At 46.3% G+C, this 22,414-nt stretch overlaps 1 protein-coding gene across 4 annotated transcripts in view; it reads right to left on the reverse strand.

Annotated features, from left to right (window-relative positions):
- Positions 1-22,414, reverse strand: part of TULP4 (TUB like protein 4) — a 251,074-nt gene that overhangs the window by 9,512 nt on the left and 219,148 nt on the right. For all 4 annotated transcript variants that reach the window (XM_036886749.2, XM_036886750.2, XM_057489071.1 and 1 more), the window contains 6 exons: positions 17,156-17,380; positions 15,946-16,180; positions 8,999-9,143; positions 6,315-6,459; positions 5,051-5,144; positions 1,953-2,096 (listed from right to left, as the gene is read on the reverse strand). In XM_036886749.2, the coding sequence (XP_036742644.1) occupies positions 1,953-2,096; positions 5,051-5,144; positions 6,315-6,459; positions 8,999-9,143; positions 15,946-16,180; positions 17,156-17,380 (988 nt within the window). The remainder of the gene's footprint in view (positions 1-1,952; positions 2,097-5,050; positions 5,145-6,314; positions 6,460-8,998; positions 9,144-15,945; positions 16,181-17,155; positions 17,381-22,414) is intronic.

The following is a 22,414-nucleotide window of genomic DNA, read 5'->3' on the forward strand; positions in this document are numbered from 1 at the left end:
AGCAGATGTGTATTTGAATTTTGCACATAAATTAATAGAACTATAAATAGAACCATGTAAAATGTACCAGATAAACCTATGAATAGAATCATCCAGCAAATTTGCTACTTTTAGCATTTCAAACAATATGTATGGTAGAGCCACAATACACAAAACCCTGTAAATATATCCTGTTTGTACACAGCAGGAATTGAACGGAGCACACATTTCAGCAATGATCTACAGATCCCATGCAGATGCTCAGAGCCACTGCTCTGTATTGCACTGTCTAAAGTGCCCATAGAGCACTGGCAAATTTGCTTATCTGGGCCTATTTAAGTGCCGTGCAGCAGCTGGTACGAAAGCAGGAAATAGGACTTAACAGGCTAACTGTAAAGGCTGGGTAAGCTTTCACCAGAACTACCCAATGAAGCCAGCTAGTTTGTCCAAGGCTAAGGTACCCTTCGTGCCTGTAACACTACCCTTCTCTACGGTTCTCTAGTGAAAGGTAACTATCTCCTGGCTGTAGGAATCTGGGTCCTGTTTCAAGTTTTCTGTTATTCCTGTTTAGAGAGAGGTCTTACCTATTTGGAATACTGCAGGCAGGGGTCTTCCCCGCCAAAGAAGAGTCTCTGCTGCGTCACCAGCATTAAGTGTGAGCCCTGAGACAAAATATTCTCTCCCCTCCCAGGGAACCACAAACAATAAGGACACAAAAGCAACAGCTGAGCATTAGTGAGAGCTCTATTAGTCACCTGCTGGGAGAATGGGGGGTGTGAAAGGGAACTAACTGCAAAAGACACTGCTAAACCCAAGGACGCTGAAATAGCAGGGGATGCACTATATAAAGCTCAGCTGTGAGGCTCCATCAAATCCCAGGTTTATGTGGTTGCAAAACCTCACCCACAGTGCCAAGTTAGTCCAGAACATCTGCTTCACCCATGGAAGAGATGTACATCAGAGAACCAAAGACTGCTACAGCCAGAAGTCCAGTACAAATAACTCTACAGGTAAAATTGGGCCAAGAGGAGGTAAACAACATTCCTCAAGTGCAGAACAGGGACCAGGCTGCACATCCTTCCCTGCTCCGTGGCAAGGACCAGAGGGAGCCTCTCTGTGCCACAACGGCCAAATTCAGCAGTGAAGTGGCCCTCTCCTCTGGTTCAGAGACCAGGGCCTTTCAGACTTGCTGGGCTGTAAGAAGAAGAGTCTTCGTATTTATAAAATTGCAGGCGGACTTTCTTGAGAATAGTTACATACAAATAATTGGCAGATTAATTTGAAGTCTTTCTAAAATCTATTAATCAAAAGAGGATACCCCACTAGAGAAACACTTAAATTAAGATGCTGCAGATATTTGAAAATTTATAAACTGGGATTTTAAAAACTTGTACCCGATTTTACCTTTGACTCAGACCAGGCATTTATGCACTGGATCACACATTGCATGTTGGGAGAGAGATGTTCAAAAGTCAAGGCACTCTGTCCTGGAGACGAGGCAGGTTGGTGGAGACGGGCTGCGGGTGCCACAGGGGCATCTGAGCGATGCCATCTCCTAAGCAGGGACTGAAAGGACAATGGCTAGCCTAGGGTCAGAGTGACTGGGTTTCAGTTCTGGTTTTATTGCGTCCCCATTAGTACTTATAAGTTCTCTTTATCCAGGCACATGGCTAAGAAGATTACTGCTAGGATAAAACAAGACGACAGAAGCACTCTTGTGAACACCAGGTGTCATGACCACCTTAACTGTCCTTGCTCTGGAGCTTTCCTTCTCTGCAGACCAGTGACCATATGCGACCCTTCTCCTGTGACATGCCACCACACCTACCAACCTTACTGAGGGAGTTGTACCTTTCCCAAAGAGAGGCAGCAGGCATGTGACATGCTATAATCCTCAACTACTTACCTCCCTGTCCCCCTGCAGAACTCTCTGAGAGGCCTCATGACAAACCAAATGATATGTGGGAACACACCTGGTAAATCATCTTCATCTTCACTGAAAACATTTGGGTTGAAGACAGGTAAATTCACATAGTCCATGGAAATCTTCCGAACCTCTGGGAGATAGATGGTCATCTGCCGCGGCTGGAGATGCAGGAGGCTGGTTTTATAGATTACTGGTGGGGAGGGGGAAAGCGCAGTTAACAGAGACACCCCTGAGAAGAGCAGAGGTGCCAAGAAAGTCACAGGAAGAAAAATGAGGCTACAGTGTCCCTGCTGTCAGAAGATCTGCACAGGCAGGGCTGAGGGTCTGAGAGTAACCTCTTCCCCTCTCCCTGGCACACGATGGACCACCCCAGACACAGTTTGGATTCAATTTTCAGTTTAGCTCAGCCACTTTGTCAATGTTTTATCTACAGAACCACACATTTCAAATGTTAAAAACCTATCTTAGTCTTAAAATAAGTCTAAAAAACTCATCTGCAATCAGAAGGATAATTTAGTGAAAACAGTTGTGATAACCAGAGTGCTAGGCTCAGGGCAATCTGGGCAATCAAGGTGCTATCTGAAGGCAACTATGAGATAAAGAGTGATGTGGATCAAGTAGGAATAAAATGCTGCCTTTATTCAGGACTGGATTCTTATCTGCTGGCTTGCAATTTTAATTTCATAATCAGGATAGAGATTTATAGGGAACATCCACATGGTTTCTTTAAATGCTAAGATTTAATCTGATTAAACGTGGCATTTAAGAGAAAGCCTAGAGGGCAACTGAAATATTTAGAGAGAAAATAAGTTAAAAATAATGAATCTGAATTTAGGTTTCACAGGAAGTTAAAACCAGGGTGAAACTGCTCTATTGGCTTTCTTTTAAGTTTAATACTCCTTCCTGTGAGGCATATAGAGGTCCTTGTGTCATTTTTATTTTTTGTTAAGATAAGCCAGAGTCTGTCTCCACAGCTGCCCCCTCGAAGACCCGGCAGCTGATGGGCCAGCTTTCGCACAGCACAGGAAGCCTTCTTTCCTGAGGCACCTCCGTCAGGCTGCTGCTTGGGTCGGCATGTGCCAACATGCCTTTCCAACCCAGCAGTCATTACGCGTCTTATTCATGTGTTTGTCGCTCCTGCCCACAAAAGAGAATATGAATTTTGGCCTGAAAGTTCTGGATGGTGCTATATAGCTTAAGAATCAACATGTTAAAGTGCTATTCTTTGTTGTTCAGAATGACAGAAATAAAATTTCTAAATCTCAGGAGGGATTAAAAAATGACATTAGTTTTCTCCAGGGAAAGAAAAGGCTATGTGGCTAAGGGGAGAGGATAAGAGTGATTTTTACTGTGTATGGCCTTAAATTTTTTGGATTTTGAATTTATTCCATACCTTAAAAATTAAGAAACAAAAAATTTTTTTAAACTTCATGGGCCAGATCATTCTAATGGAAGGAAACAAATTATCCAATATAATTATCCAATTACCCAATATAAACAATCCAACAGCACTCACTTTTTGTATCCACTAGAGAGAGTGTCAAAGACTATTTAATAGGGTGCCATATGTCACAAACCTTCCAAAATACAAGAATTAATTTCTTGTAAAAAAATCAAGTGGGAAATTCACTTAGCTTGACAATGAACAGAAATAGCTAAACCACTCTTTTTAACTAGATCATCACCAGGACAATAATGCACCGCCAACATTCAGAAAGCTTTTGTCTTGCCCACTCGGACTCCTCACGCTGGAGCAGCACGAGCCTCAAGGGCACTCAGTGCCTACATCCTTAGGTCCTATCCTAGTTGACTTATTGTGGATCTACTCAACGTCCAAGAAATAAAGGCAGAATGAAAAGAGCCATTAGGTAAATTCCGATTCCCCTCTTCTTTTCGATGTTTACTATAGGCAGTTGGCTAAGTTCTCAGCTTCCTGATGTGGAGACAGTTGTGACACCCACACAGTGGTTATTAGAACCACCTACACATTGGTAGGGTGCTGCTCAATTACTGAGGAACAGGCTTTTGTGGTCAGCAGAGGGTTTCCGGGTGGTTGAAAATGCTGTAAGAGATCTCTTTGCATCATGTACACAGTCTATAGTTATTTCCTAAGTCAGTTTTATGTTTAACTTTATTCTTCTTTTTCTTTGAGCTGAGAAAACTCAAAATGAAAAATCCAGATGCAGCACAGTTAAGGTGCACGTCTGAAGACGCACATATAGCAATAGGTCTTTTCACCTTCTGCTTTGCAAGAATCATTTATTTTAAAGGATCTGTGTCTGAGACAACTCTAATAGGCAGATTCAGAAATTTTTAAAAATCACTTTTGTAGGTTACACAGCACATTCAAGATGGGGTCCCAAGCACAGGTGAAGCCTCCCCCAACCAAGCTGGCCTTCCAGAGATCTGTGCATGTTAAGTAAGTAGGCGGCCTTGCAAGGTGGGGGTCAACACAACTTCTTAGCCTACACAGGGATGTGCCCATCAGGATGAAGCTGCTTTGAAATGGCCCTTCAGTCATTTACTCCATCACTGTCCCTGAGTAAACATGATAGAGTAGCACCACTCAGTACAGAAGAGAATGAAAATTCTGGGTTTTGGCCCAGCTCTGAACTCCTGGGTTCCAGTCTCCTCAGTGTCTCAAACTTCTCATCAGGAACTTGTCTGGTACTTAGGAATGAGATCTATGCAGATTTACCACTAAGAACTGTACTAACAGTCAGCCAAAGAAGTAGCCAAACTATCATCTTTAATGTTTTCTCCTCAATTTTCTTCAGTTTCTTTTGACTCGAGAACCTGAAGACACCAGCACGAGTATCTGCCCCTCAGGGAAAAGCCAGAAATCAAATCAACCAGAAACCAATGAGCAAGCACGCTGACAAAGAGCTTGGCTATCTCTGTCATTTTCAGAAGTCAGGGCTTAGATAAAAAAATTAAGGCATCACTGGCAAAAATCCAATTTGAGTGATGATTCTAATTTCTGTGAAATCACAGTGGCTATAACAGTCTTTTGGGAGGTAAAATACATGCTATTCTTTTGGTGTCATATGAATTCATTTTCTGCTTGGCCACCGAAGTTGAAATTATCTTTTCAGTCTGAGTTCCAACTGGGATAGAGGGCAAAGAACAGGACATGATTTTTACCTGCACCAAGGTTGGTTGGCAGGAAAGCAGCCAAGCCCACAATCTTAAATTTGGTTCCCCAGATATTAGACGTGACCTGAGCAAGATAGTTGTGCTGTGGGAAAAAAAAGGAAGAAAAATCACAATCTATTTCCATATTTTCTACTGATCACTTAAGAAGCAAGTACATTAACACTGTCCTTAAAAAGCCATAGATGGGTACTGCCAGAAATATTCATTCTGAATATGATTATACCACTGTTAAGACCAGAAGCTAATAAGAACATTGTCAGAACCTGATTTCAGCAGCGGCTCACAGAGCTGTGAGTCTCGGGGTGAGAGTGAGTGGCAGATGTGTCCCAGTTTGTCCACATGTGTGTATGTTAAAAAGGCCACAAAAGTGATTTGGGTACATTTTTTTTACCTCTCCTTTCCCCCAGTCACTGAACTAAAAGTAGGTGCCTGGCTGTCATTTTTTATCTTTGATATTTCTCCTGGAAACATGAGCTCCATTGATACCTGTATGTCCTGAAACTACCCAGTTATCTATTTTCTTATTCAATTAAATTTTTTAAAAACCTTAGTTATCACTGTGTGTGTGTGTGTGTGTGTGTGCACGTGCACATGCAAGGACAAAAATAAAGATGAATAAAATACGGCTCCTCAAAGAGCTTATAACCTAACGGAGGAGACAAAGCTTGTAGATTTGCATACAAAGAGTCACTGAGAAATGTCTAGGGAATTATCAGTAAGACGCTTGGGATTACTGTGGCTGAGCCAGAGAAGGAAGCCTTCCCAGTACAGGTAAAGCTGTGTCTGGAAGCATGAAGGCAGAAACAAGGGAGAGGACATGGAGCAGGTGAGCCCACTGCCCTCAGTGACCCAGGCAGAGCAAAGGCACAAAGGCGGGGAGAGGCTGGTCAGCAGGGAGGCTGTGGCCTCTGGGGGTAGTGGGAGCATCACGGGCACCAGGAGGGAAGACAGACAGGGTCAGACTGTGGGGCTTCAACCAGAGATGGGCTCCCGTGGATACTGGAGTCACCGAAGGATCAGGGTGGCTGGAGGGTGGTGGACGTGGGGAGTGTGGATAGTCCCAAGCAGAGGTACCTATGCGCAGGTTCACCTGGCAATGGGTTACACTTGCGGAGGGGCGGGGAGGAGGCGAACGGGGCTCTGGCTAGGAACTCTGTGTCTGGCACACCGGGGGTTCAGCCAGCATCAAGCACACACCCAGGAGGGGAGAGAAGTGCAGCGGAGCCCCCCTAGGCGGCAGGCCTGGCCCTACCTGAGTGATGTCTTCAAAGGGAAACTCTCTTCGCGTCAGGCTGGGCGAGCCAATGGAGGGCTTGCGCATCGGCAACCGAGGAGACCTGGATATCTCCTGCGCGGCCCGGGACAGCTTGGGAGACTTCCGAGCCTCAATGTTGATTCTGTGGAGACATGGCCAGGAGGGTCAGACGCCTGTGGGGAGGCCCAAGCTGCCCCTGTCCCAGGGTGCCCACAGCCCGGTACCCCGCACTTTCTGGTGGTCTGCGGATGCTGTATTCTCCGGGGCCAGGCCCCTTAATTTACCCAAGTCCTTCCTGCCTGTTTTTGCCTTATGAACATGAGGAAAGAAGGACAGAATTGTTTACTGAATAACATATATTAAAAAATATAGTGAGATTAGATCAAGAGACTATTTGTAAGGAACTTAGAGACTTTACTTTTCCACTTTCCTCTGACTAACAGTAAGTTTAGAAATGTCCACATGCTTTCTGCCAAGGGCTGGCAAAATTAGTCCTGGGGAAAATGGCAGGTGGGGAGAGTCAGTTCTTTGGTACAAGGCGACATACATGTTTCATGCCAGTCCACCCCAAACTGTACCCAATATTCATCATAAAAATAAATATGGCAAGGTCGATGGCATTCTAAGAAAGAAAAGCATTAAACCTCACATACACTGTTTGAGGGCTTGATGAGATACGTAGGGCTCCCAAGGTCTGGGAGGACAGGGGACTCAGCTGGCTAAAGCTCTGCACGAGGACAGTTACTTGGCTGCTGCGTGAAAGGGGATTCAATGCAGGGCAGGGCGGAAGGAAGGAGGATCAGCTCCGGAGACCGCGAGGTCCAGGAAGTTCAAGAGGACTTCATGGTGAAGGACTGGATGTTATGTGTTGAACATCCTCTCTGCTTAAGTAATGGGAAAAGCTGAAATACTGCAGAAGTGTAGGAAAACTCATAATTCCATGCGTAATTTTAATAAGCTTAGAAAATAAATGAAATAAATCAGATGACTAGAACAACTGGATATCTATGAGACAATGAATGTTTATCCCTAACTTATACCATACACAAAAGTTAATCTGAGGTGTAAAAATCTGAGATCTAAGTGTGAAAGCTGAAACTATAAAGCTTCTGGAAGAGAATAGAAGACTGTCTTTTTGACCTTAATGGAGACAAAGATTTCCTAAATAGGATAATAAAAGCACTAATCACAAAAGAAGAAATTCATAAGTATTAGACATATATGGCAATTTACATATCTGCCAATGAACTCATAGCTAGAATACATAAAGAAACTTATAACTCAGTAAGACAAGAACAAGTCAGTAAAAAATGGGCAAAAGACCTGAACAGACACATCACAAAGGAAGATATCCAAAGGGCCAATAAACATATAAAAAACTACTTAGCTTCATGAATCATTTGAAACATTAGGATTAAAAACACTGAGATACCACTACACACTCCCCAGAACGGATAAAATTATTTTTAAAAAGTTACAACAGCAGGTGAGAATGTAAACAACTAGAACTTTCATGCACTGTTGGTGGGAATCCACATGGTACAGGGACCTTGGACGACAGTGTGGCACTTTCCAATAACATTAAACATTTATGTGTACCCAGGGCCCTGCCAATAAAGTTAAACAGATGTGTACATAGAAGCCCTTGCACTCCTGTCTCCTACGTACATACCTGAGATAAACGAGTGCGTATGCCCCAAAAAAAGTCTTGTACAGAATGTCTACAATGGTTTTTATTCATACATTCAAACTGGAAGTTTTCAAATATAAATTAATTAGTAAATGGGATAAACAAATTGTAGTACATGCATTACAGTGGAATTCCATAGAGTTAAAAAGAAAAACAAACTACCGATACATACAACAACATGAATGAATCTCAAAGTCATTATGTTGAGCAGAACAGCCAAATAAAAAGGAGGACATGTTGTCTGACACCATGAATGAGCAAAACAACACCCTAGGGACAGCAGCTGGCCGAGTGATCACTCTAGGGAGTGGGGGGTCGGATACAAAGGGGCTCAAGGGAACCTTCTGGGTGATGGAAATGTTCTGTATCTTCAACTGAGTGGTGAAGACACTGGTTTATCAGCTGCACAATGAATTACATGTTGAGGATACGGGCAGGGAGCATCTGTACACAAATTACACCTTGGTTTGGCACAGCACCACGGAACGTTAGGGCTTAGCAGGGTCTTAGAGATCTCATTTACCCTTTAACTTCCACAGATAAGGAGGAGGCTCTTTAGGAGAAACCTTTAGGATCTATTTTTTTTTTTCTTGGTTTACTATGTTTTCCCAGTTGCAGTATTTCAGGCATTTAATTTGACATTCTCTTCAACATATTACAGATACTGTAAAACATTTTTCTTACTTTTCTCAACCTGGAAGGAAAAATAACTCAGCCAGGAAGCTATGGCTGCCCAATGCTACCCACTAACAGTGCTGACCCCTAGAATTTCTGAGGGGTTAGCCAGCTTCCTACTGGGTATCCTTTTCTATTCTGAAGGCAGGAATGAAGGAAAGTTGTAATTACTGCCAGCAGATCTTCCAGATGAAAGGCAGGGATGTCCCCTGCTGTGCTCTCCTGGTGTTGGTTTCAATGGGATGCTGCTGTGGGCAGAGAACCGACACACCTCCAGAGGCACCGAGAAGGAAACACCTCTAAAGACTGAGATTACCTTGGGAGTTTGGGTGATTTGCTAGCTCGGGAGATTTTGGGAGATTTCTTGGCAGCCCAGTCGTCACTCAGTTCGATGTCACTGGAATCTGAGCAGTTGCAGCTGTCAATCATGGTAGAAATCAAGCTGTTTCCATAGATTTCATCTGGTAAGACACCAACCAGCAAATTTTAGGGAAGTGACATCAATTAGACCCTAACAACAATCATTTTAGAAACTATAGGACAGACTGACGCTATAGGCCATTGTTCTAAGTCTAGAGGTTGAAACAGAAAGGAGCAGAGCATAGTTTTCCTTTTACATTTTTATGCTATTACATGTTCTAAGCAAAAGGAGGCAATCACTTCTACTGTAACCAAAGTGGGCATGAAATCTTAATGTGTCTGGAATGAACAGTCTGGCACTGCTTCCTGTGTCCAAAGCTGGAACCAAAACAAAACGGCTGCACTCTTGTGCCTCACAACACAGGTCCTGGGTTCACACAGGCTTGCGGGCACCCTGGGAACCCTGAGCAAGGTGCTCGCTAACTCCCCAACTCCTGAAACAACCTGCTCTGACTCAGGACCTGTGAAGGCCCTTGTCAGTTTCAGGCCTGCTCTGGACCAGAGGCCTGACAGTTGGGTCATTTCAGGCGCCCCCAGAAGTCTGTGACAGGCCTGCCCGAACAGCCTCCCGGCCCAGCCACAGGCTGCCTGTGGAGGCTGGGCTATTCCCCGACTCCCCACCCCTGGAGCCTTGCCTGCTTTGAGCCCCAGCTGGGGGGATGGCCAGCGCAGTAGGCCTTCCGGTGGTAGCTTCGGGTTCTGCTGGAAGCATCTATATACAAGCCACTCTGATAACTTTGCCAACTGGCCACTAGGTAGAAGGCAGGAGTCCGAGGACAATGTGCACAGCAGCAGAGCCATCACAAAACTGCAGAGCAGCTTAAGGTCATGTCTGATATCCTCCTCGAATCCCCTTCTCCTTGGGCCCTTCCTCATGCCCCTCACACCCCTTCACTACCCACAGCCCTGCTCTGCAGCCTGGTGGGCCTGCCCTGGGAGTACCACATTCTTCCAATTCACTTTGGCTGGCTGACTAAAGGCCCACTCTCTCAAGGCTCCAAGAGCCTCTCCAGGTAATAGGAAAGCTGAATCATTCAATCATATGGAATTTAAATTCCTAATATAGTTTATGAGTGACTTTATCATTCAAAAGAGCTGTTCACATTTGAAAGGACTGATTTGTTAATGCGAACTAATCTCTAAGTTTCTGAACAGATGGAGTAGACATCTGAGGGCCTACTCAGAAGGAGGCTGGCTGAAGCCCAATCTGTGTCACTATGTCACCCCCTTCTTAAACTACTCCCAAAATCAGAAGGCTTGACTCGTGGATCCAACAACTGGACTGTGGTGCACCAAGTCTGCTCAAATAAAAAGGCTTACTTCACATGTCCTGACCAATGCTTTGTATTATTTAATTTAGGAGTCCCTGGATCAAAAGAAGTTTGGCCATGATTCAAACACACATGTAAACACACAGAATGCTTCCATGTGTTCGTGAGGAAATTCAGTAATGCATGTCCACTTGACTCCTGACCCACTTATCAGTACCAGGATTTCCCAATTGCTGCATGTCATGCCATTTGCTTTTTTCCTTTAGCCATGTCTTAGTCTGTTCAGGCTACGTAACAAAATACCATGGCCTGGGTGGCTTATAAACATCAGGGATTCACGTGTGGCAGTTCTGGAGGCTGGAAGCCAACCCAGGGCGCCTTCCCTGTCGTGGCCCTCTTTATGGCTACAGACTGCTCACTTCCGGCTGCTGGGTCCTCAAATGGCAGAAGGCGGCAGTGATACTGCGGAGCCTCTTTCATGTGGCACTCATCTCACGATTATAAAGGCCCCACCTTCTAATTCCATCCCATTGAGTATTAGGATTTCAACATGTGAATGGGGGCGCATAAACATTTGTAACTATTTTTTATTAGTTAAATTAATAAAGTTAAATTTTATTAACTAGTACGTTAACTCCAGGAGCGAACGAGAGTCACCAGTCTCAGCTCCTGCTGTAAACCTAGAGCCCAGCACAATCTGGGACTTGATAAATACTTCCTGAACAAAAAATGAGGTCTTTTCCTGCAACCTGGCTACATGCCAGGCCAACTGCAACAGAAACCTGGGAAATGGGGCAGAGGCACTGATGATTTTTAAAGCCCCAGGGTGATCCCCCTGGTGAAGCCAGGGATGAAAACCACTCACCTAGGAGAAGGAGGACCTCCCCACAGAATGGATCTAAAAAGGGTGGGGTTGGGGTGACAAAAAGAAAGCTGCTTTCTGAGTACACACCTCGACTCCTGCTTGTTCAGTGTTATGATTACAAGTGTGTAAGCTCTGCCAATCGTCTGCCTGTCCTCAGCACAACTAGAGATTCAGTGTACTGATCATATCAGACCAACACTTGGGGTGCTAGAGATTCTGTCATCAATTTATCATGGAAATTCTGGAACAAACATTCAAGTTGTAGAAAGTTGTATAAATGGGGATTGCTCTTTGAGAACCAAAGGCTTCACTATAATGTCTGGGGTTTCACATCCTAATTCTGTCTGTTTTCAAGATATGCTTATCTCATCTGTGTTGAAGGCTCTTCAAAATATGCAGCCTGAATCAGGTACCTTTTTAGAATTAAAAAAAAATCTTCTTTAAGTGCAGTTTTAATAGCTTTTAAATGTAAGTTCTATCTTAGTCTTCTCAGGCTGTCATAACAAAATACAATGGACTGGGAGGCTTCAACAGCAGAAATGAATTTTCCCATGTTCAGGGGGCTAGCGGTCCGAGGTCAGGGAGCGAGCACAGTCGGACCCTAGGAAGGGCTCTCTTCCTGGCTGGCAGATGGCCGCCCTCTCACTGTCCTCACATGGCCTTTCCTCAGTGCACATGTGGAGAGAGAGAGATTTCTGCATTTCTTACAAGGCCACCAACCCTATTGGATTAGGACCCTGCCATTATAGCTTCATTTGACCTTCCCGGTCATGGCCCTGAAAGCCACACTCCCTAAAAGCCCCATCTCCAAATATAGTCTTACTGAGGGTTATAGCTTCAACATCTGGATTTGGGGGGATACAACCCAGTCCACGAGATTCCACCCTGGCTCCCCCTCAAATCATGTCCTCCTTCCATGCAAAATACACTCATCCCAGCAGCCTCAAAAGTCTTAGCTCATCATTCCAGCATCAATACTAGCACCTCAAGTCCCAAACTCTCACTTAACTCAGAGATGGACAAGACTCAAGGTACAATTCACACAGAGGCAAAAATTCCTTTCCAGCTATGAACTTTTGAAATCAAACAAGTTATGTGCTTCCACAATACAGCAGTGGGGCAGGTATCAGACAGACAGACATCCTATTTCAAAAGGGAAAAACAGAAAAGAAGAAAAAAGTTCCAAACCTAAAAGGCAAATTCCACTGGATCTCAAGGCTCGAGAATAATCCTCTTCGGTCTAATACTCTGCCTTCCAGGCCCTCTGGGGCTGCAGATGTCAGCCCCACAGCTTGAGGCAGGGGTCCCCAGGGATCTGCTGGGCTGGGGTCTTGTCCTGTCTGTCCTCTTGAAATTGGGCAATGGCCCTGAGGAGCTCTGAGCTTTGGGTTGTTTTTACTCTTGAAGAATAGTGCATGTTCCTAGCTGGTCAAATCCCACCCTATCAAGTCCAAGAAGTTCCACAACCTTCTTCTATCTCATCTTGTGCAGACAGGCTGAGATTTTTCCAAATCTTCAAGTTCTGGTTCCTTTTGGCTTAACAATTGCTCCTCCAATTAGTCTCCCTCCTTCCTCACTTTACTACAGGCAGTCAGGTAGAAGGCAGCCCCTCCTGCACGCATCGCCTCAGTTACACATCTGATCTCACTGGCCTGCCGGCTTTATCTTCCACAGAACACTCGGGCGCAGCTCAGCCAAGTTGTCACTTTATAGCAGATCACTTCCCTCCAGTTTCCAATGAACGCTCCCCATTTCTAACCGAGTCCTCACCAGAAACTGCCCTGCCACCCCTATTTCTAACATACTTTAACACTCTCCCAGCCTCTACCCAGGACCCGACTCCAAAGCTGCTTCCACACAGTTAGATATTTGTTACATCACCCCACCTCTCAGTATTGAAATCTGTGTCAGTCAGAGTTCTCCAGAGAAACGGCCAAGAGGAGACAGACACACACTCTCTCTCTCACTCTCTCTCACTCTCTGCTGGGTTCCTGGCTCTCAGATGCACACCTCCCCGCTATGTGCTCACACCCTTTCCTTGGTGTATGCATGTGGTGGGGGGTAGAGGAGTGGGGGGTGGCGGTTGAGAGATCTTCCTTTTCCTCTTCTTAGAAGGCCATCAATCCTATTGGATTAGGAGCCCACCTTATGACCTCATTTAACCTCAACTACCTGCTAAATGTCCTACCTCCAAATACAGTCACACTGGGGGGTAAGGGCCTTCACACATGTGAATTCAGGCGGGGACATGATTCAGTCCACAGCAAGCTCTGACCACATTCCTTCTGAAAACTGGTCGAGTTCTGCTTAAAAAAAATTACTGGGACTCATGCTCTCTATTATAAAAACACATACTGATAATTCTGAAGAACATATTTGTTAAGCTGTGTGGAGTACACTGCAATAGGGGATCACAAACTAAATGCAGAGTGCAGCCACCACCTGGGGCACCCGTTATGTTGCTGATTTCTGGGCTTCACCCCAAACCTGCTAAGTCAGTCTAACAGGCAGACTTAGGAACCTGAATTTACATAAACATCCCTGGGGATTTGCAGGAAGGTGGCCCATGGACCACATTTTGAGAAACAAGGATGTGAAGGCCTGAATGATCATCAGCAGCTTCTCACAATGACAAATTCCTGGCTTCTCAAAGTCAGGAATCTTTCCTCCTCTGAACCAGTTCACACATGCTCTTCACTTGGCAATTAGTCATATTCTGCTTTGTGACACATCTCCTATTTTTGTCTTGATGTATTTAAATCTTGACTTTTTCTACTGAACTTTTCAAGTGTTAAATTTTCTTATCACCCAAAAGGGATTTTACACTCCTGGAAAGCAGAGACTCCTGGCATGCTTCGCACCACAGGGGCCCCGGGGACTGAGGCCAAAGGGGACACTGAATACATCCTGTTGATTTGCTTTGTTTCCTGACTTAATTCTTCAGTTACGAAAATCAAGCACCTCGTTCCCCACAGAACTATTAGTGGTTGAGTCGGTCTGATACATGTGAACCTGAAGGAGGGGCGGGCACTGGGAGGACAGGTCAGGGTCTGGGCGATCACGACCTGCAGGAGGCTGCAGCCATGCACCCTGTGGCATGCTCCCACCTGCCCGCTGTTCCCATGTCCTCTACAGACGGAAATTCATGCACCTGTGGCGACATAAGCAAGCTTGTCACATAAGTTCCCTTCAGCATTTCACCGAGTGTAAACTTAGTAACACTGTGCGCATGGTGGGCCTTGGGGACAGTGGCATCAGTGAGAAGACATGGTGTGCTCTGGGTCGGGACCTCTCACACATCCCCCCTTCAGTCATCTCCAATCATCAGAGGCTCATCTTCCTTCCCCTGAACCTGTGTTTTCCTCCACGCTGACATCCACAGCCCTCCCATGCTCTGCGCTTCGCCTCTTCCCTCCTGCACCTCCCCCTCTCCAATTCTTCCACTCACTCCTCCTGCTTTTGGCACTAGTTCATCACATGAGTCAAAAGACAAAGAAACTGACTAATATCCAACTGTTTAAAGTACAGTTTTACTGCTTTCAATTATATACAGTAACACTGACAGCAAAATGCTGCCACAGATGCCGAGCAAACAAAGGCAGGCAGACCCGTGTCAAACACTGGAGCGGGCAAGCAGGCCACGTGGGAAAGACCACTGCACGGTGACACTAGTCATGCCACACGTCACCGCAGCTTCAGGGAACATGAAGGGCAGGGGCCAGTCTGACGGGCAGGAGAGTGAATGGGATGTGGGAAGTGGACAGAACAAGTAGGAATGAAAAGAAAGCTAGCTCAACTCCTACTGTTTTAAGGTCAGGTGATTGCCAGGATTCGGGGGGCAGACAGAGCCCCAGAACCTCAACTACTGTGTGCTCCAGGAGATCCGAGCAGCCTGACAGGCGACCGGCACAGGGTTGTGCCGCTCACTGTGCTGTGGTGACGGGGGTGGTAACACCTGTGAGCTGCAGGGCTGCGGACAGGTGGGCGGGCCTCAAGTCACTCACCAAGGACACAGGGCAAGCACATGCGGTACAAACAAAGACTAAGTCCCTTCCTGCTGGAGGCTCACGGTCCAGGAACGTGGCAGAGAGAGGTATGCAGTGAGCGCCCCGAGGGGGCAACGGAGTCATGAAGATCAGTAAAGGAGAGAGTTTTTAGAAGCCCAAATCTTTCTGGATGAGAAGGAATTCCCCTTGGTAATCAGCTAAAAAGCAGTTGCTGGTGGACTAGTGAGGAACAGGAGCAAGATTCCACAGGAAGCTGAGGAGGAGGCTGAAGATGTTTAATTCTATCATTCACTCTGGGGTTGGCAGGGAGACAGCCCCTCACTGCTACTGTCAGGCTGTCTCAGTAGTGCGTGAAGGCCCTCAGTGAGCACCTGACAGGTGACTGAGCAGAATCTGTCACTCCTGGAACCAGAGCCAGCCTCTCCTCAACTGGCAGCCATCGTTCTTCTCTCTGTCCCCAGCCCCAACCACAGGAAGCCTTACAGAAGGCTGTTAAAAACCCATCAGAAAGTTCATTTAGAGAATCGCTAACTTTGATAGGAATTTGGGAAGTGGAGTACCTCCACGGATGTCCCATGCCAGCCAGAATCCAGGCTCACATTTCACAGACAGGCATTATCTTGGCACGCGTTGTCAGGAATGCCACTCGGCAGCCACACCTGCGAACAAGGTCTCCCGTCCCTCTGGGGAGGGGGCCCACCTGATTTGCTATCTGTCCGGGGATCCATGATGACAAACTCGGGCCGCAGCTTGCTGATGCGCCGCCCCTTGAGGATGGGCACGAGCCCGCCCAGGTACTCCAGGTAGAGTGTGTAGCAAGGGCCGCCCACCTCCGGGTCGTCCTCTGTGCGCTTCATGGTGCAGTGCAGACGCTCGTTGCCCGCTGACGGGTAGCTGACAAAATCTCGCATGTTGTTGGGGTCTGGAATTGGGGGCTAGAGGCAGGACACGGGGAGAAATGAGTGTGGATGTCACGGATCACTCTGAAAGAGCCTGGTAGGGTTACCTGCATGGTGTAGCACAGTGATTCACAACTCTCGGTGCAGTCACAATCTCCTGGGAGCTTTTAAAAGATACCTAAGTAGGATCTCACCTCAGACCATGAAACTGGAATCTCTGGGGCAGCGGGTGAGCCAGGGCAGTTTCTAATGACTCTCCAGGTGATTTTACTGTGCAGCCAGGGTTGAAAATCACTAGTGCAGAACCAAGATTATAAAGCAACTTGACAAAAATCACAACAGATTCTAAAACTCTGATATTTTAAGGAAAAGTAACCTTGAGCAAGTCAACCTGATACTTAGAAGCAGAGACAGAACACAGAAGAGCCTCAGGTGCGGAGGGCTGGAGGGCACAAAGGAGCCCACGCTTGAGCGTATCCCACACACTACCAACGAAAACACTAGTTTTCGAGTTGCAATTAGAATAAAGGATAGCTGACAGTGAGTGAAGGGCGGGGGTCAGGAAAGCAGGCCCTAGGGTTGGACAGGGTTCAACCGTGACCCCTCCTGTAACTAGCTTTAGAGCAAGTTACTCAACACCTATGAACAGGTTTCTTGCTTTCCTCAAGTACGAATAATGGCAGAATCTGCCAGGAAGTCAGGATTGAACAAGACAGACTGATCATGAGGATGACACAGCAGCGAGCCTGGAATACTGCTTCTACCATGAGAAAGCTAATGCCCACAGCACAAGGTGCCTCCCTCGTGGACACAAACACTGCCGGGGCAGATGCCCGTGTGGGAGGCTGAGATGGAACCTCCAGCACCCAGACAGTCATGCTGCCTTCCGGGCTTCTGCTCTGGGGGTCCTGTCTGTATTCTCTGTCTCTGCCCTCCCCACAGTGAGCCATTCGGGAGCAGGCAGCCCGCACGGGTGAGGCAGGAGGAGAGGGAAGGGCGGAAGGGCTTTACCTTGATGGTGGGGATGAAGGCAGTGGAGAGGTAGGAGCAAAGGCGTGGGGGCAGCGTCAGCTTGCTGACGTCCTTGTCTTCTCGCAGGGCGCTGGCAATGGCCTGCTGGCAGAGCAGCTGCAGGCTGGACACCCGGTGCTCCACGCGGACCACGTACAGGGCGGGTCCTGAGGCCATCAGCAGCCGCGAGTCCCGGTGTCCCCAGCAGATGGAGATGATAGGGCGCTGCCGGGAAGTGAAGCGAGACTTTGCTTTTGAGCTAAGCAAGGGGAGACCGCGTGCGTGTGCACCACGTAAATTAACTGACCTACGGTTTCTGAGAATATGGTTTTAAAAAGCACAAAAGAGGATGTCAAATACTGCATATAGAAATTTTGTATTTTCACTGGAAAGTAGTTAAGAGAGCCCCAGGTCAGAACACAGCACCAGAACAATTTCACAAAGTTCCTTACATGTATTACCTCATTTTATTTGGGGCCATAAAGCCTAACTTAGCTTGGAACAATGACATTTCTACCAGGAGATGCAATCAGCTTGGGGTATAGTAACCTGTATTCAGTACTGAAGCTTCAGGCTACCTGGATCCCCTAGGAACTGGGTAGTTCCATGGCTTGGGGAGGCGGTGAGGGGGGTAGACCAGATGGCCCTTCCCTCCAGTCTTTCCAAGGAGCATTTTAGAGTCAAATCCACACTAGATTTGGGGTCATAACTGGTTAGACTATTATCTAACCCCTGGACATCTCCTACTTTCTCATGAGTAAAATGGGAGCTGTGATGATTAAAGGAGATGAAAAATGCCTAAGTGCTCTGGGACCTATCACAGGTTGTAACCTGTAGATACTGTCACTAGTATTTTCATCCATCCTTGAGCTGATGGAGCAGAGAAAGGAAATAGAAAGCCATCTGGAAAAGGAGAGAGGAGGGGACACAGTTCCTAGGGGGCCACTCTGGGGGTCTGTGGCCAACACATGCTTTGAAAAGGTAGGCTGGAATCCAAATAGGCAAGTTAGGAACTAGCTGTCCAGAAAAAAATCCAAAGCCCAGGGGCGCCATTTACATAAGATCAGCGGAAGAAAAAGCAAGAGGCGGGGGTTTTGATGGGGATGCAGCAGGAAAATTTGCTCCTTCCAATGCAAACAGACGGAATTCTAATTTAATGAGGTTTTGAGGGGTTTCAAAGATCAGAAATGGGGACACCACATCTTTTATATAAATGGCAGACGGGAACAGAATTTTCCCAACACTTTCATGAAAAGCATCAAGATAAAAAGAACACATGAAGACACTTGCTTAAAATAGTCTCCAGGGTCAGTTAATCCTGGTTTCAACTTCAAAACAAAATGCTAAGGCTGAAGACAACTCATTTTTCATTTCCATCACAGTGAGGCTGGGTGGGCTCACAGCCTCCACCCTCAGGAGGAAGACCATGGAGCCTGGGACTCAAGCTTGGGGTTTCTAGAGAGCTTCCATAATGGGCCTCGTTATAAGTGGATCCCACGCAGAGCAGACCCCATAGCAGGCCTATTAATTTAAAGCAAGGCACTGTCCCTGCTGAGGATGGGACAAGCAACAAATAAAAACTCGACAACAAAATTTTGGTATCACCAACCCCCCCGTAAGTGTAGGTTAAGAACGAAGTTTGTTAATACCAAAATCATGCTTAATCTTAAAATATATGGCCTACCCACCACCCCTGAGCCTCGTAGGATAACACTTGCAACCTAGAGCTCACATAACTAACAGTTTTCCATTAGCACAATCTGACTGGTTGGAATTGGGTGCAGAAATACCAGACTTATTTTGTCCAATGTCCCACTGCTTTTGAGTCGACCTGTCTGGCCTGCCAGATACAGGGCAAGATGTACCGGCTGTCCCCTCTCCTTCTAGTTCTGCTTTTCACAGTAACCGTCTCTGTGTAACAGTTGATTACACACTTTGGGAGGGTCTCATACACAATTATCATTATGATAAGTATGTATCTCTGATATCTTTGTACAAAGGAACTTAAACCACTTACACAAACTTGCAAACTGGAAAAAAACCCACTTATAACCATAATCACTGCCTGTCATAACAAAAATAACAAGTCTTAAAAACTTCCTACCCACCAATAGCACATTAGGTTACCTTAATAAGCACACATATTATCTCATTTAATCCTCTGACCTCTACCACAAGTATCATTATTCCCACTTAAATCCAAGAGACTAAGTAACTGGGTCACAGTTTGTGCACAGGACAGCTACAACTGTCACCAATCACTTCCCCATAACCCCAAAGCCTGTGCTGATCTCACCACAAGGTGCTGCCTCTCTTAAGTGGCAATATATTGATACAACCACCTAAAGAATGTGCAATGTTCCACTAAAAAAATTTAATTATCTATCAATCACATTTAAGGTAACGAACCTAAATTCTCCCATTTTCTCCTTAAGCCATTTGGTCAAGGCTAACATACTCAGAAACAAAGTGAATACCACGTCTGTAGGAAAGGTAACAGATAACAGGGGAAACACACTGCATAAACAGCTAACCGGCAATGACTGGAACAATTCGTTACGGCAGAAAGGAATCCACAGTGGGTAAGTGAGCCATGCAGCACTGCTAGGTGAGAAGGACGCAGCAGCAGGAGGGCATGGCGGCAGGGAAGGACCCCGCTGCTCCGCGGTGTGCACTGCATCAGTGAGGAGAACTTGCAATTCTCAACAAGGGGCAGGGAGTCTTGAAAGGACTGAGAAGTAGGACCCAGGAAAAAAGGGCTGAAATTATTCTGCCTGGAGAAGTGACCTCAGGGTCTCAAAGAAGTTAAGTGTTACCTGGAGCAAGGTTTCCAGGAAATCCCCTCTAAGAGCAGGACAAGCACACCAACAGGAATTCACGGTCTAGTGGCCTGGAGTGCAGCATTCATGCGCTGGCCCAAGTCAGTGACAGTTTATTTCCACAGAGTGGGGGAGACCTGCTCATGTAATTTATTTTTATAGCATATAATCCATGTAAGATGATAAAGCAGCAAAATAAATACTGGTACTTTTGCCCTAATAACTTTTAAGGCAGTATTAGAAAAATAAGGAAGAATTTACAAACAGTGAGAGCTGACCTTCTTGTCTGAAGACTCTGAGTTATCACTGATGTCGGGAACTTGACATTGTAACTACCACTGAGACAGAGGTGGTAGGGCCACAACCTTTAAGGACCTTTTAAGTTCTGGGTATCCTACAAACTCCTTTTATGTGGGATTTAACACATAGTATGGTGGCTATACATAGCAATACTGTGCTATATACACGGAAGTTGCTAAGAAAGTAAATCCTAAGTATCTCACCGCAAAAAGAAATGGTAATTATGTGGTGTGGTGGCGGTAGAAGTCCTGCAGTATAGAAGTGTATCATATCCACACATCGTACACTCTAAACATGCACAGTGTTCATGTCAACTGTATCTCAATAAAGCTGGATGTAAATAAATAAATAATAAATGAATACAGAATATTTTTGTACCTTTTTTATACTTTTCTGAAATGGCATCTTACTTATTACAGGTCTCACTTCCTGTGCTGCTGGCGAGAGCTCTGGCCTACAAGGCCCTCGCTACCCGTGTACTGTTGCTTCAGAAAGGACAAGAGTCAAAGTGGGGGCAGGTGCACATGCCTGCAGACAGGGGGTACGTCTCGGTTTAGCTGTAGCCATTTCCACTACTCCACCACTCCATCCCCTAGGACCTGTGGTGCTGGAGTCGCCCCCAAAGGCCACCCCAAGTGCTGTTTCCCCGGCAACTTCCTGCCCACCAGGGTTAGTCTGGCACAAGAGACACTGCCAAATATTTAGTGCTAACAAACCTGGGCACAGACAGGAGCACAGGCAAACACGACTCGCACAGATTAATGTTTGTTTGAACAGCTGCCAACTGGTAGGGAAAAATTCAGTTGTAAATCTGTGGACTTAGTATCTTTTTCACATCACGCAAAATGACTATATTTAGAACTGATGGCTAGAACTGTGAAGATGGTAACAATCAAATCTTATTTTGTGTGGGGAAGTTCACATAATTTGCATGCCAAAGGGCAAGCAAATGAGCTACATGTCTGGGAGCATCCGTGGTGGATACCCAGTGCTTGGGCAAGTTCCTCCAGCAGTGAGAGGTGTTCTCAGCAGGAGAGGTGGCCCCTCCCTCAGAGGGCAGAGGACTGGTTAAGCACAGTCCAGCCGTCCTCTCAACTGCCGCCCTCTCTTATGTGTGATGCTGAGCCGCCGAACAGGAATGCAGGGCCATTCACTCACTTTACTTCCCCTGCTCCAGCATTATGGAACGTGCTAGTTAACAGCCAGTTTCAACCCCTATTGGCCTCTGAAGACACACAAAATACGTCATAACCTGCCACCACATGGCGCACGCCAGGCTTCTGCCCAGCCATGTCCTCACCAACTGAGCTGTCAACCACCACTCAGTAAATACTGTGACATGTATACAAGAGGCCGGACACATTCTAGGTGCATGGGGTGGCCCCTGAATAACACATCCTCTGCCTTGATGGAACAGACATTCAGGGGGGGACTAGCTGACAATATCTGGCACTGAAAGGCCATGAACAAAAAACAGGGAGGGAAAGGGCTGCTGGAGGTGCTGGAGAGGGAGCGAGGGGGCCGCTGCAGGCCAAGGGGGCCAAGAAGGCTTCTCCAAGGAGGTCATTGCAGCAGAGGCCCGACTAAGATAAGGGAGTTCCCTTTATTCTTTTCATCAGAATTGAAAGTGTCCTCACTATACCACTACTTAGCACACAGCCGTGGCATAGAGTCCTCTAAAAATTTAAGAGGACTAAAAAGGGTGTTCTTTCCCTATATTAAAGATAAGTTGTTCAAGCAGGAGTAAAGTTAACAGGCAACAAAATGGCCAAAACCAGTCACCCTGGTGCAAGAAAGGGAAAATGAGGCCATCCAAGCCCACGGTTTGTGGCTCTGGGGCTCTGGGTGAGGCCTGGCCACATGGCCCTGGAGGCGTCAATCCCTGCGGAAGCTTCCCACAACCACTGCAGCCCTTTCTCTCTGGGCTGCACCGCCCCCCCACCCCAAAGAAGGTGGGGATCTGTCTTAGAGGAAATCTCTGTCTCAGAGGGAAATCTCCGTCTTAGAGGAGAGACACTTTGAATATTCCACAGTCCCTGGTAGAAGGGGATGTTTAATGGTTGTACAAACATGTCCGAAGAAGGAGAGCCTTCTAGAGCAGTTCACTTTTAAATAGACCAAGTTGGTGATTGGTCATCAT

The sequence above is a fragment of the Manis pentadactyla genome, chromosome 12 (assembly GCF_030020395.1).
Source record: "Manis pentadactyla isolate mManPen7 chromosome 12, mManPen7.hap1, whole genome shotgun sequence".
Taxonomy (NCBI): domain Eukaryota; kingdom Metazoa; phylum Chordata; class Mammalia; order Pholidota; family Manidae; genus Manis; species Manis pentadactyla.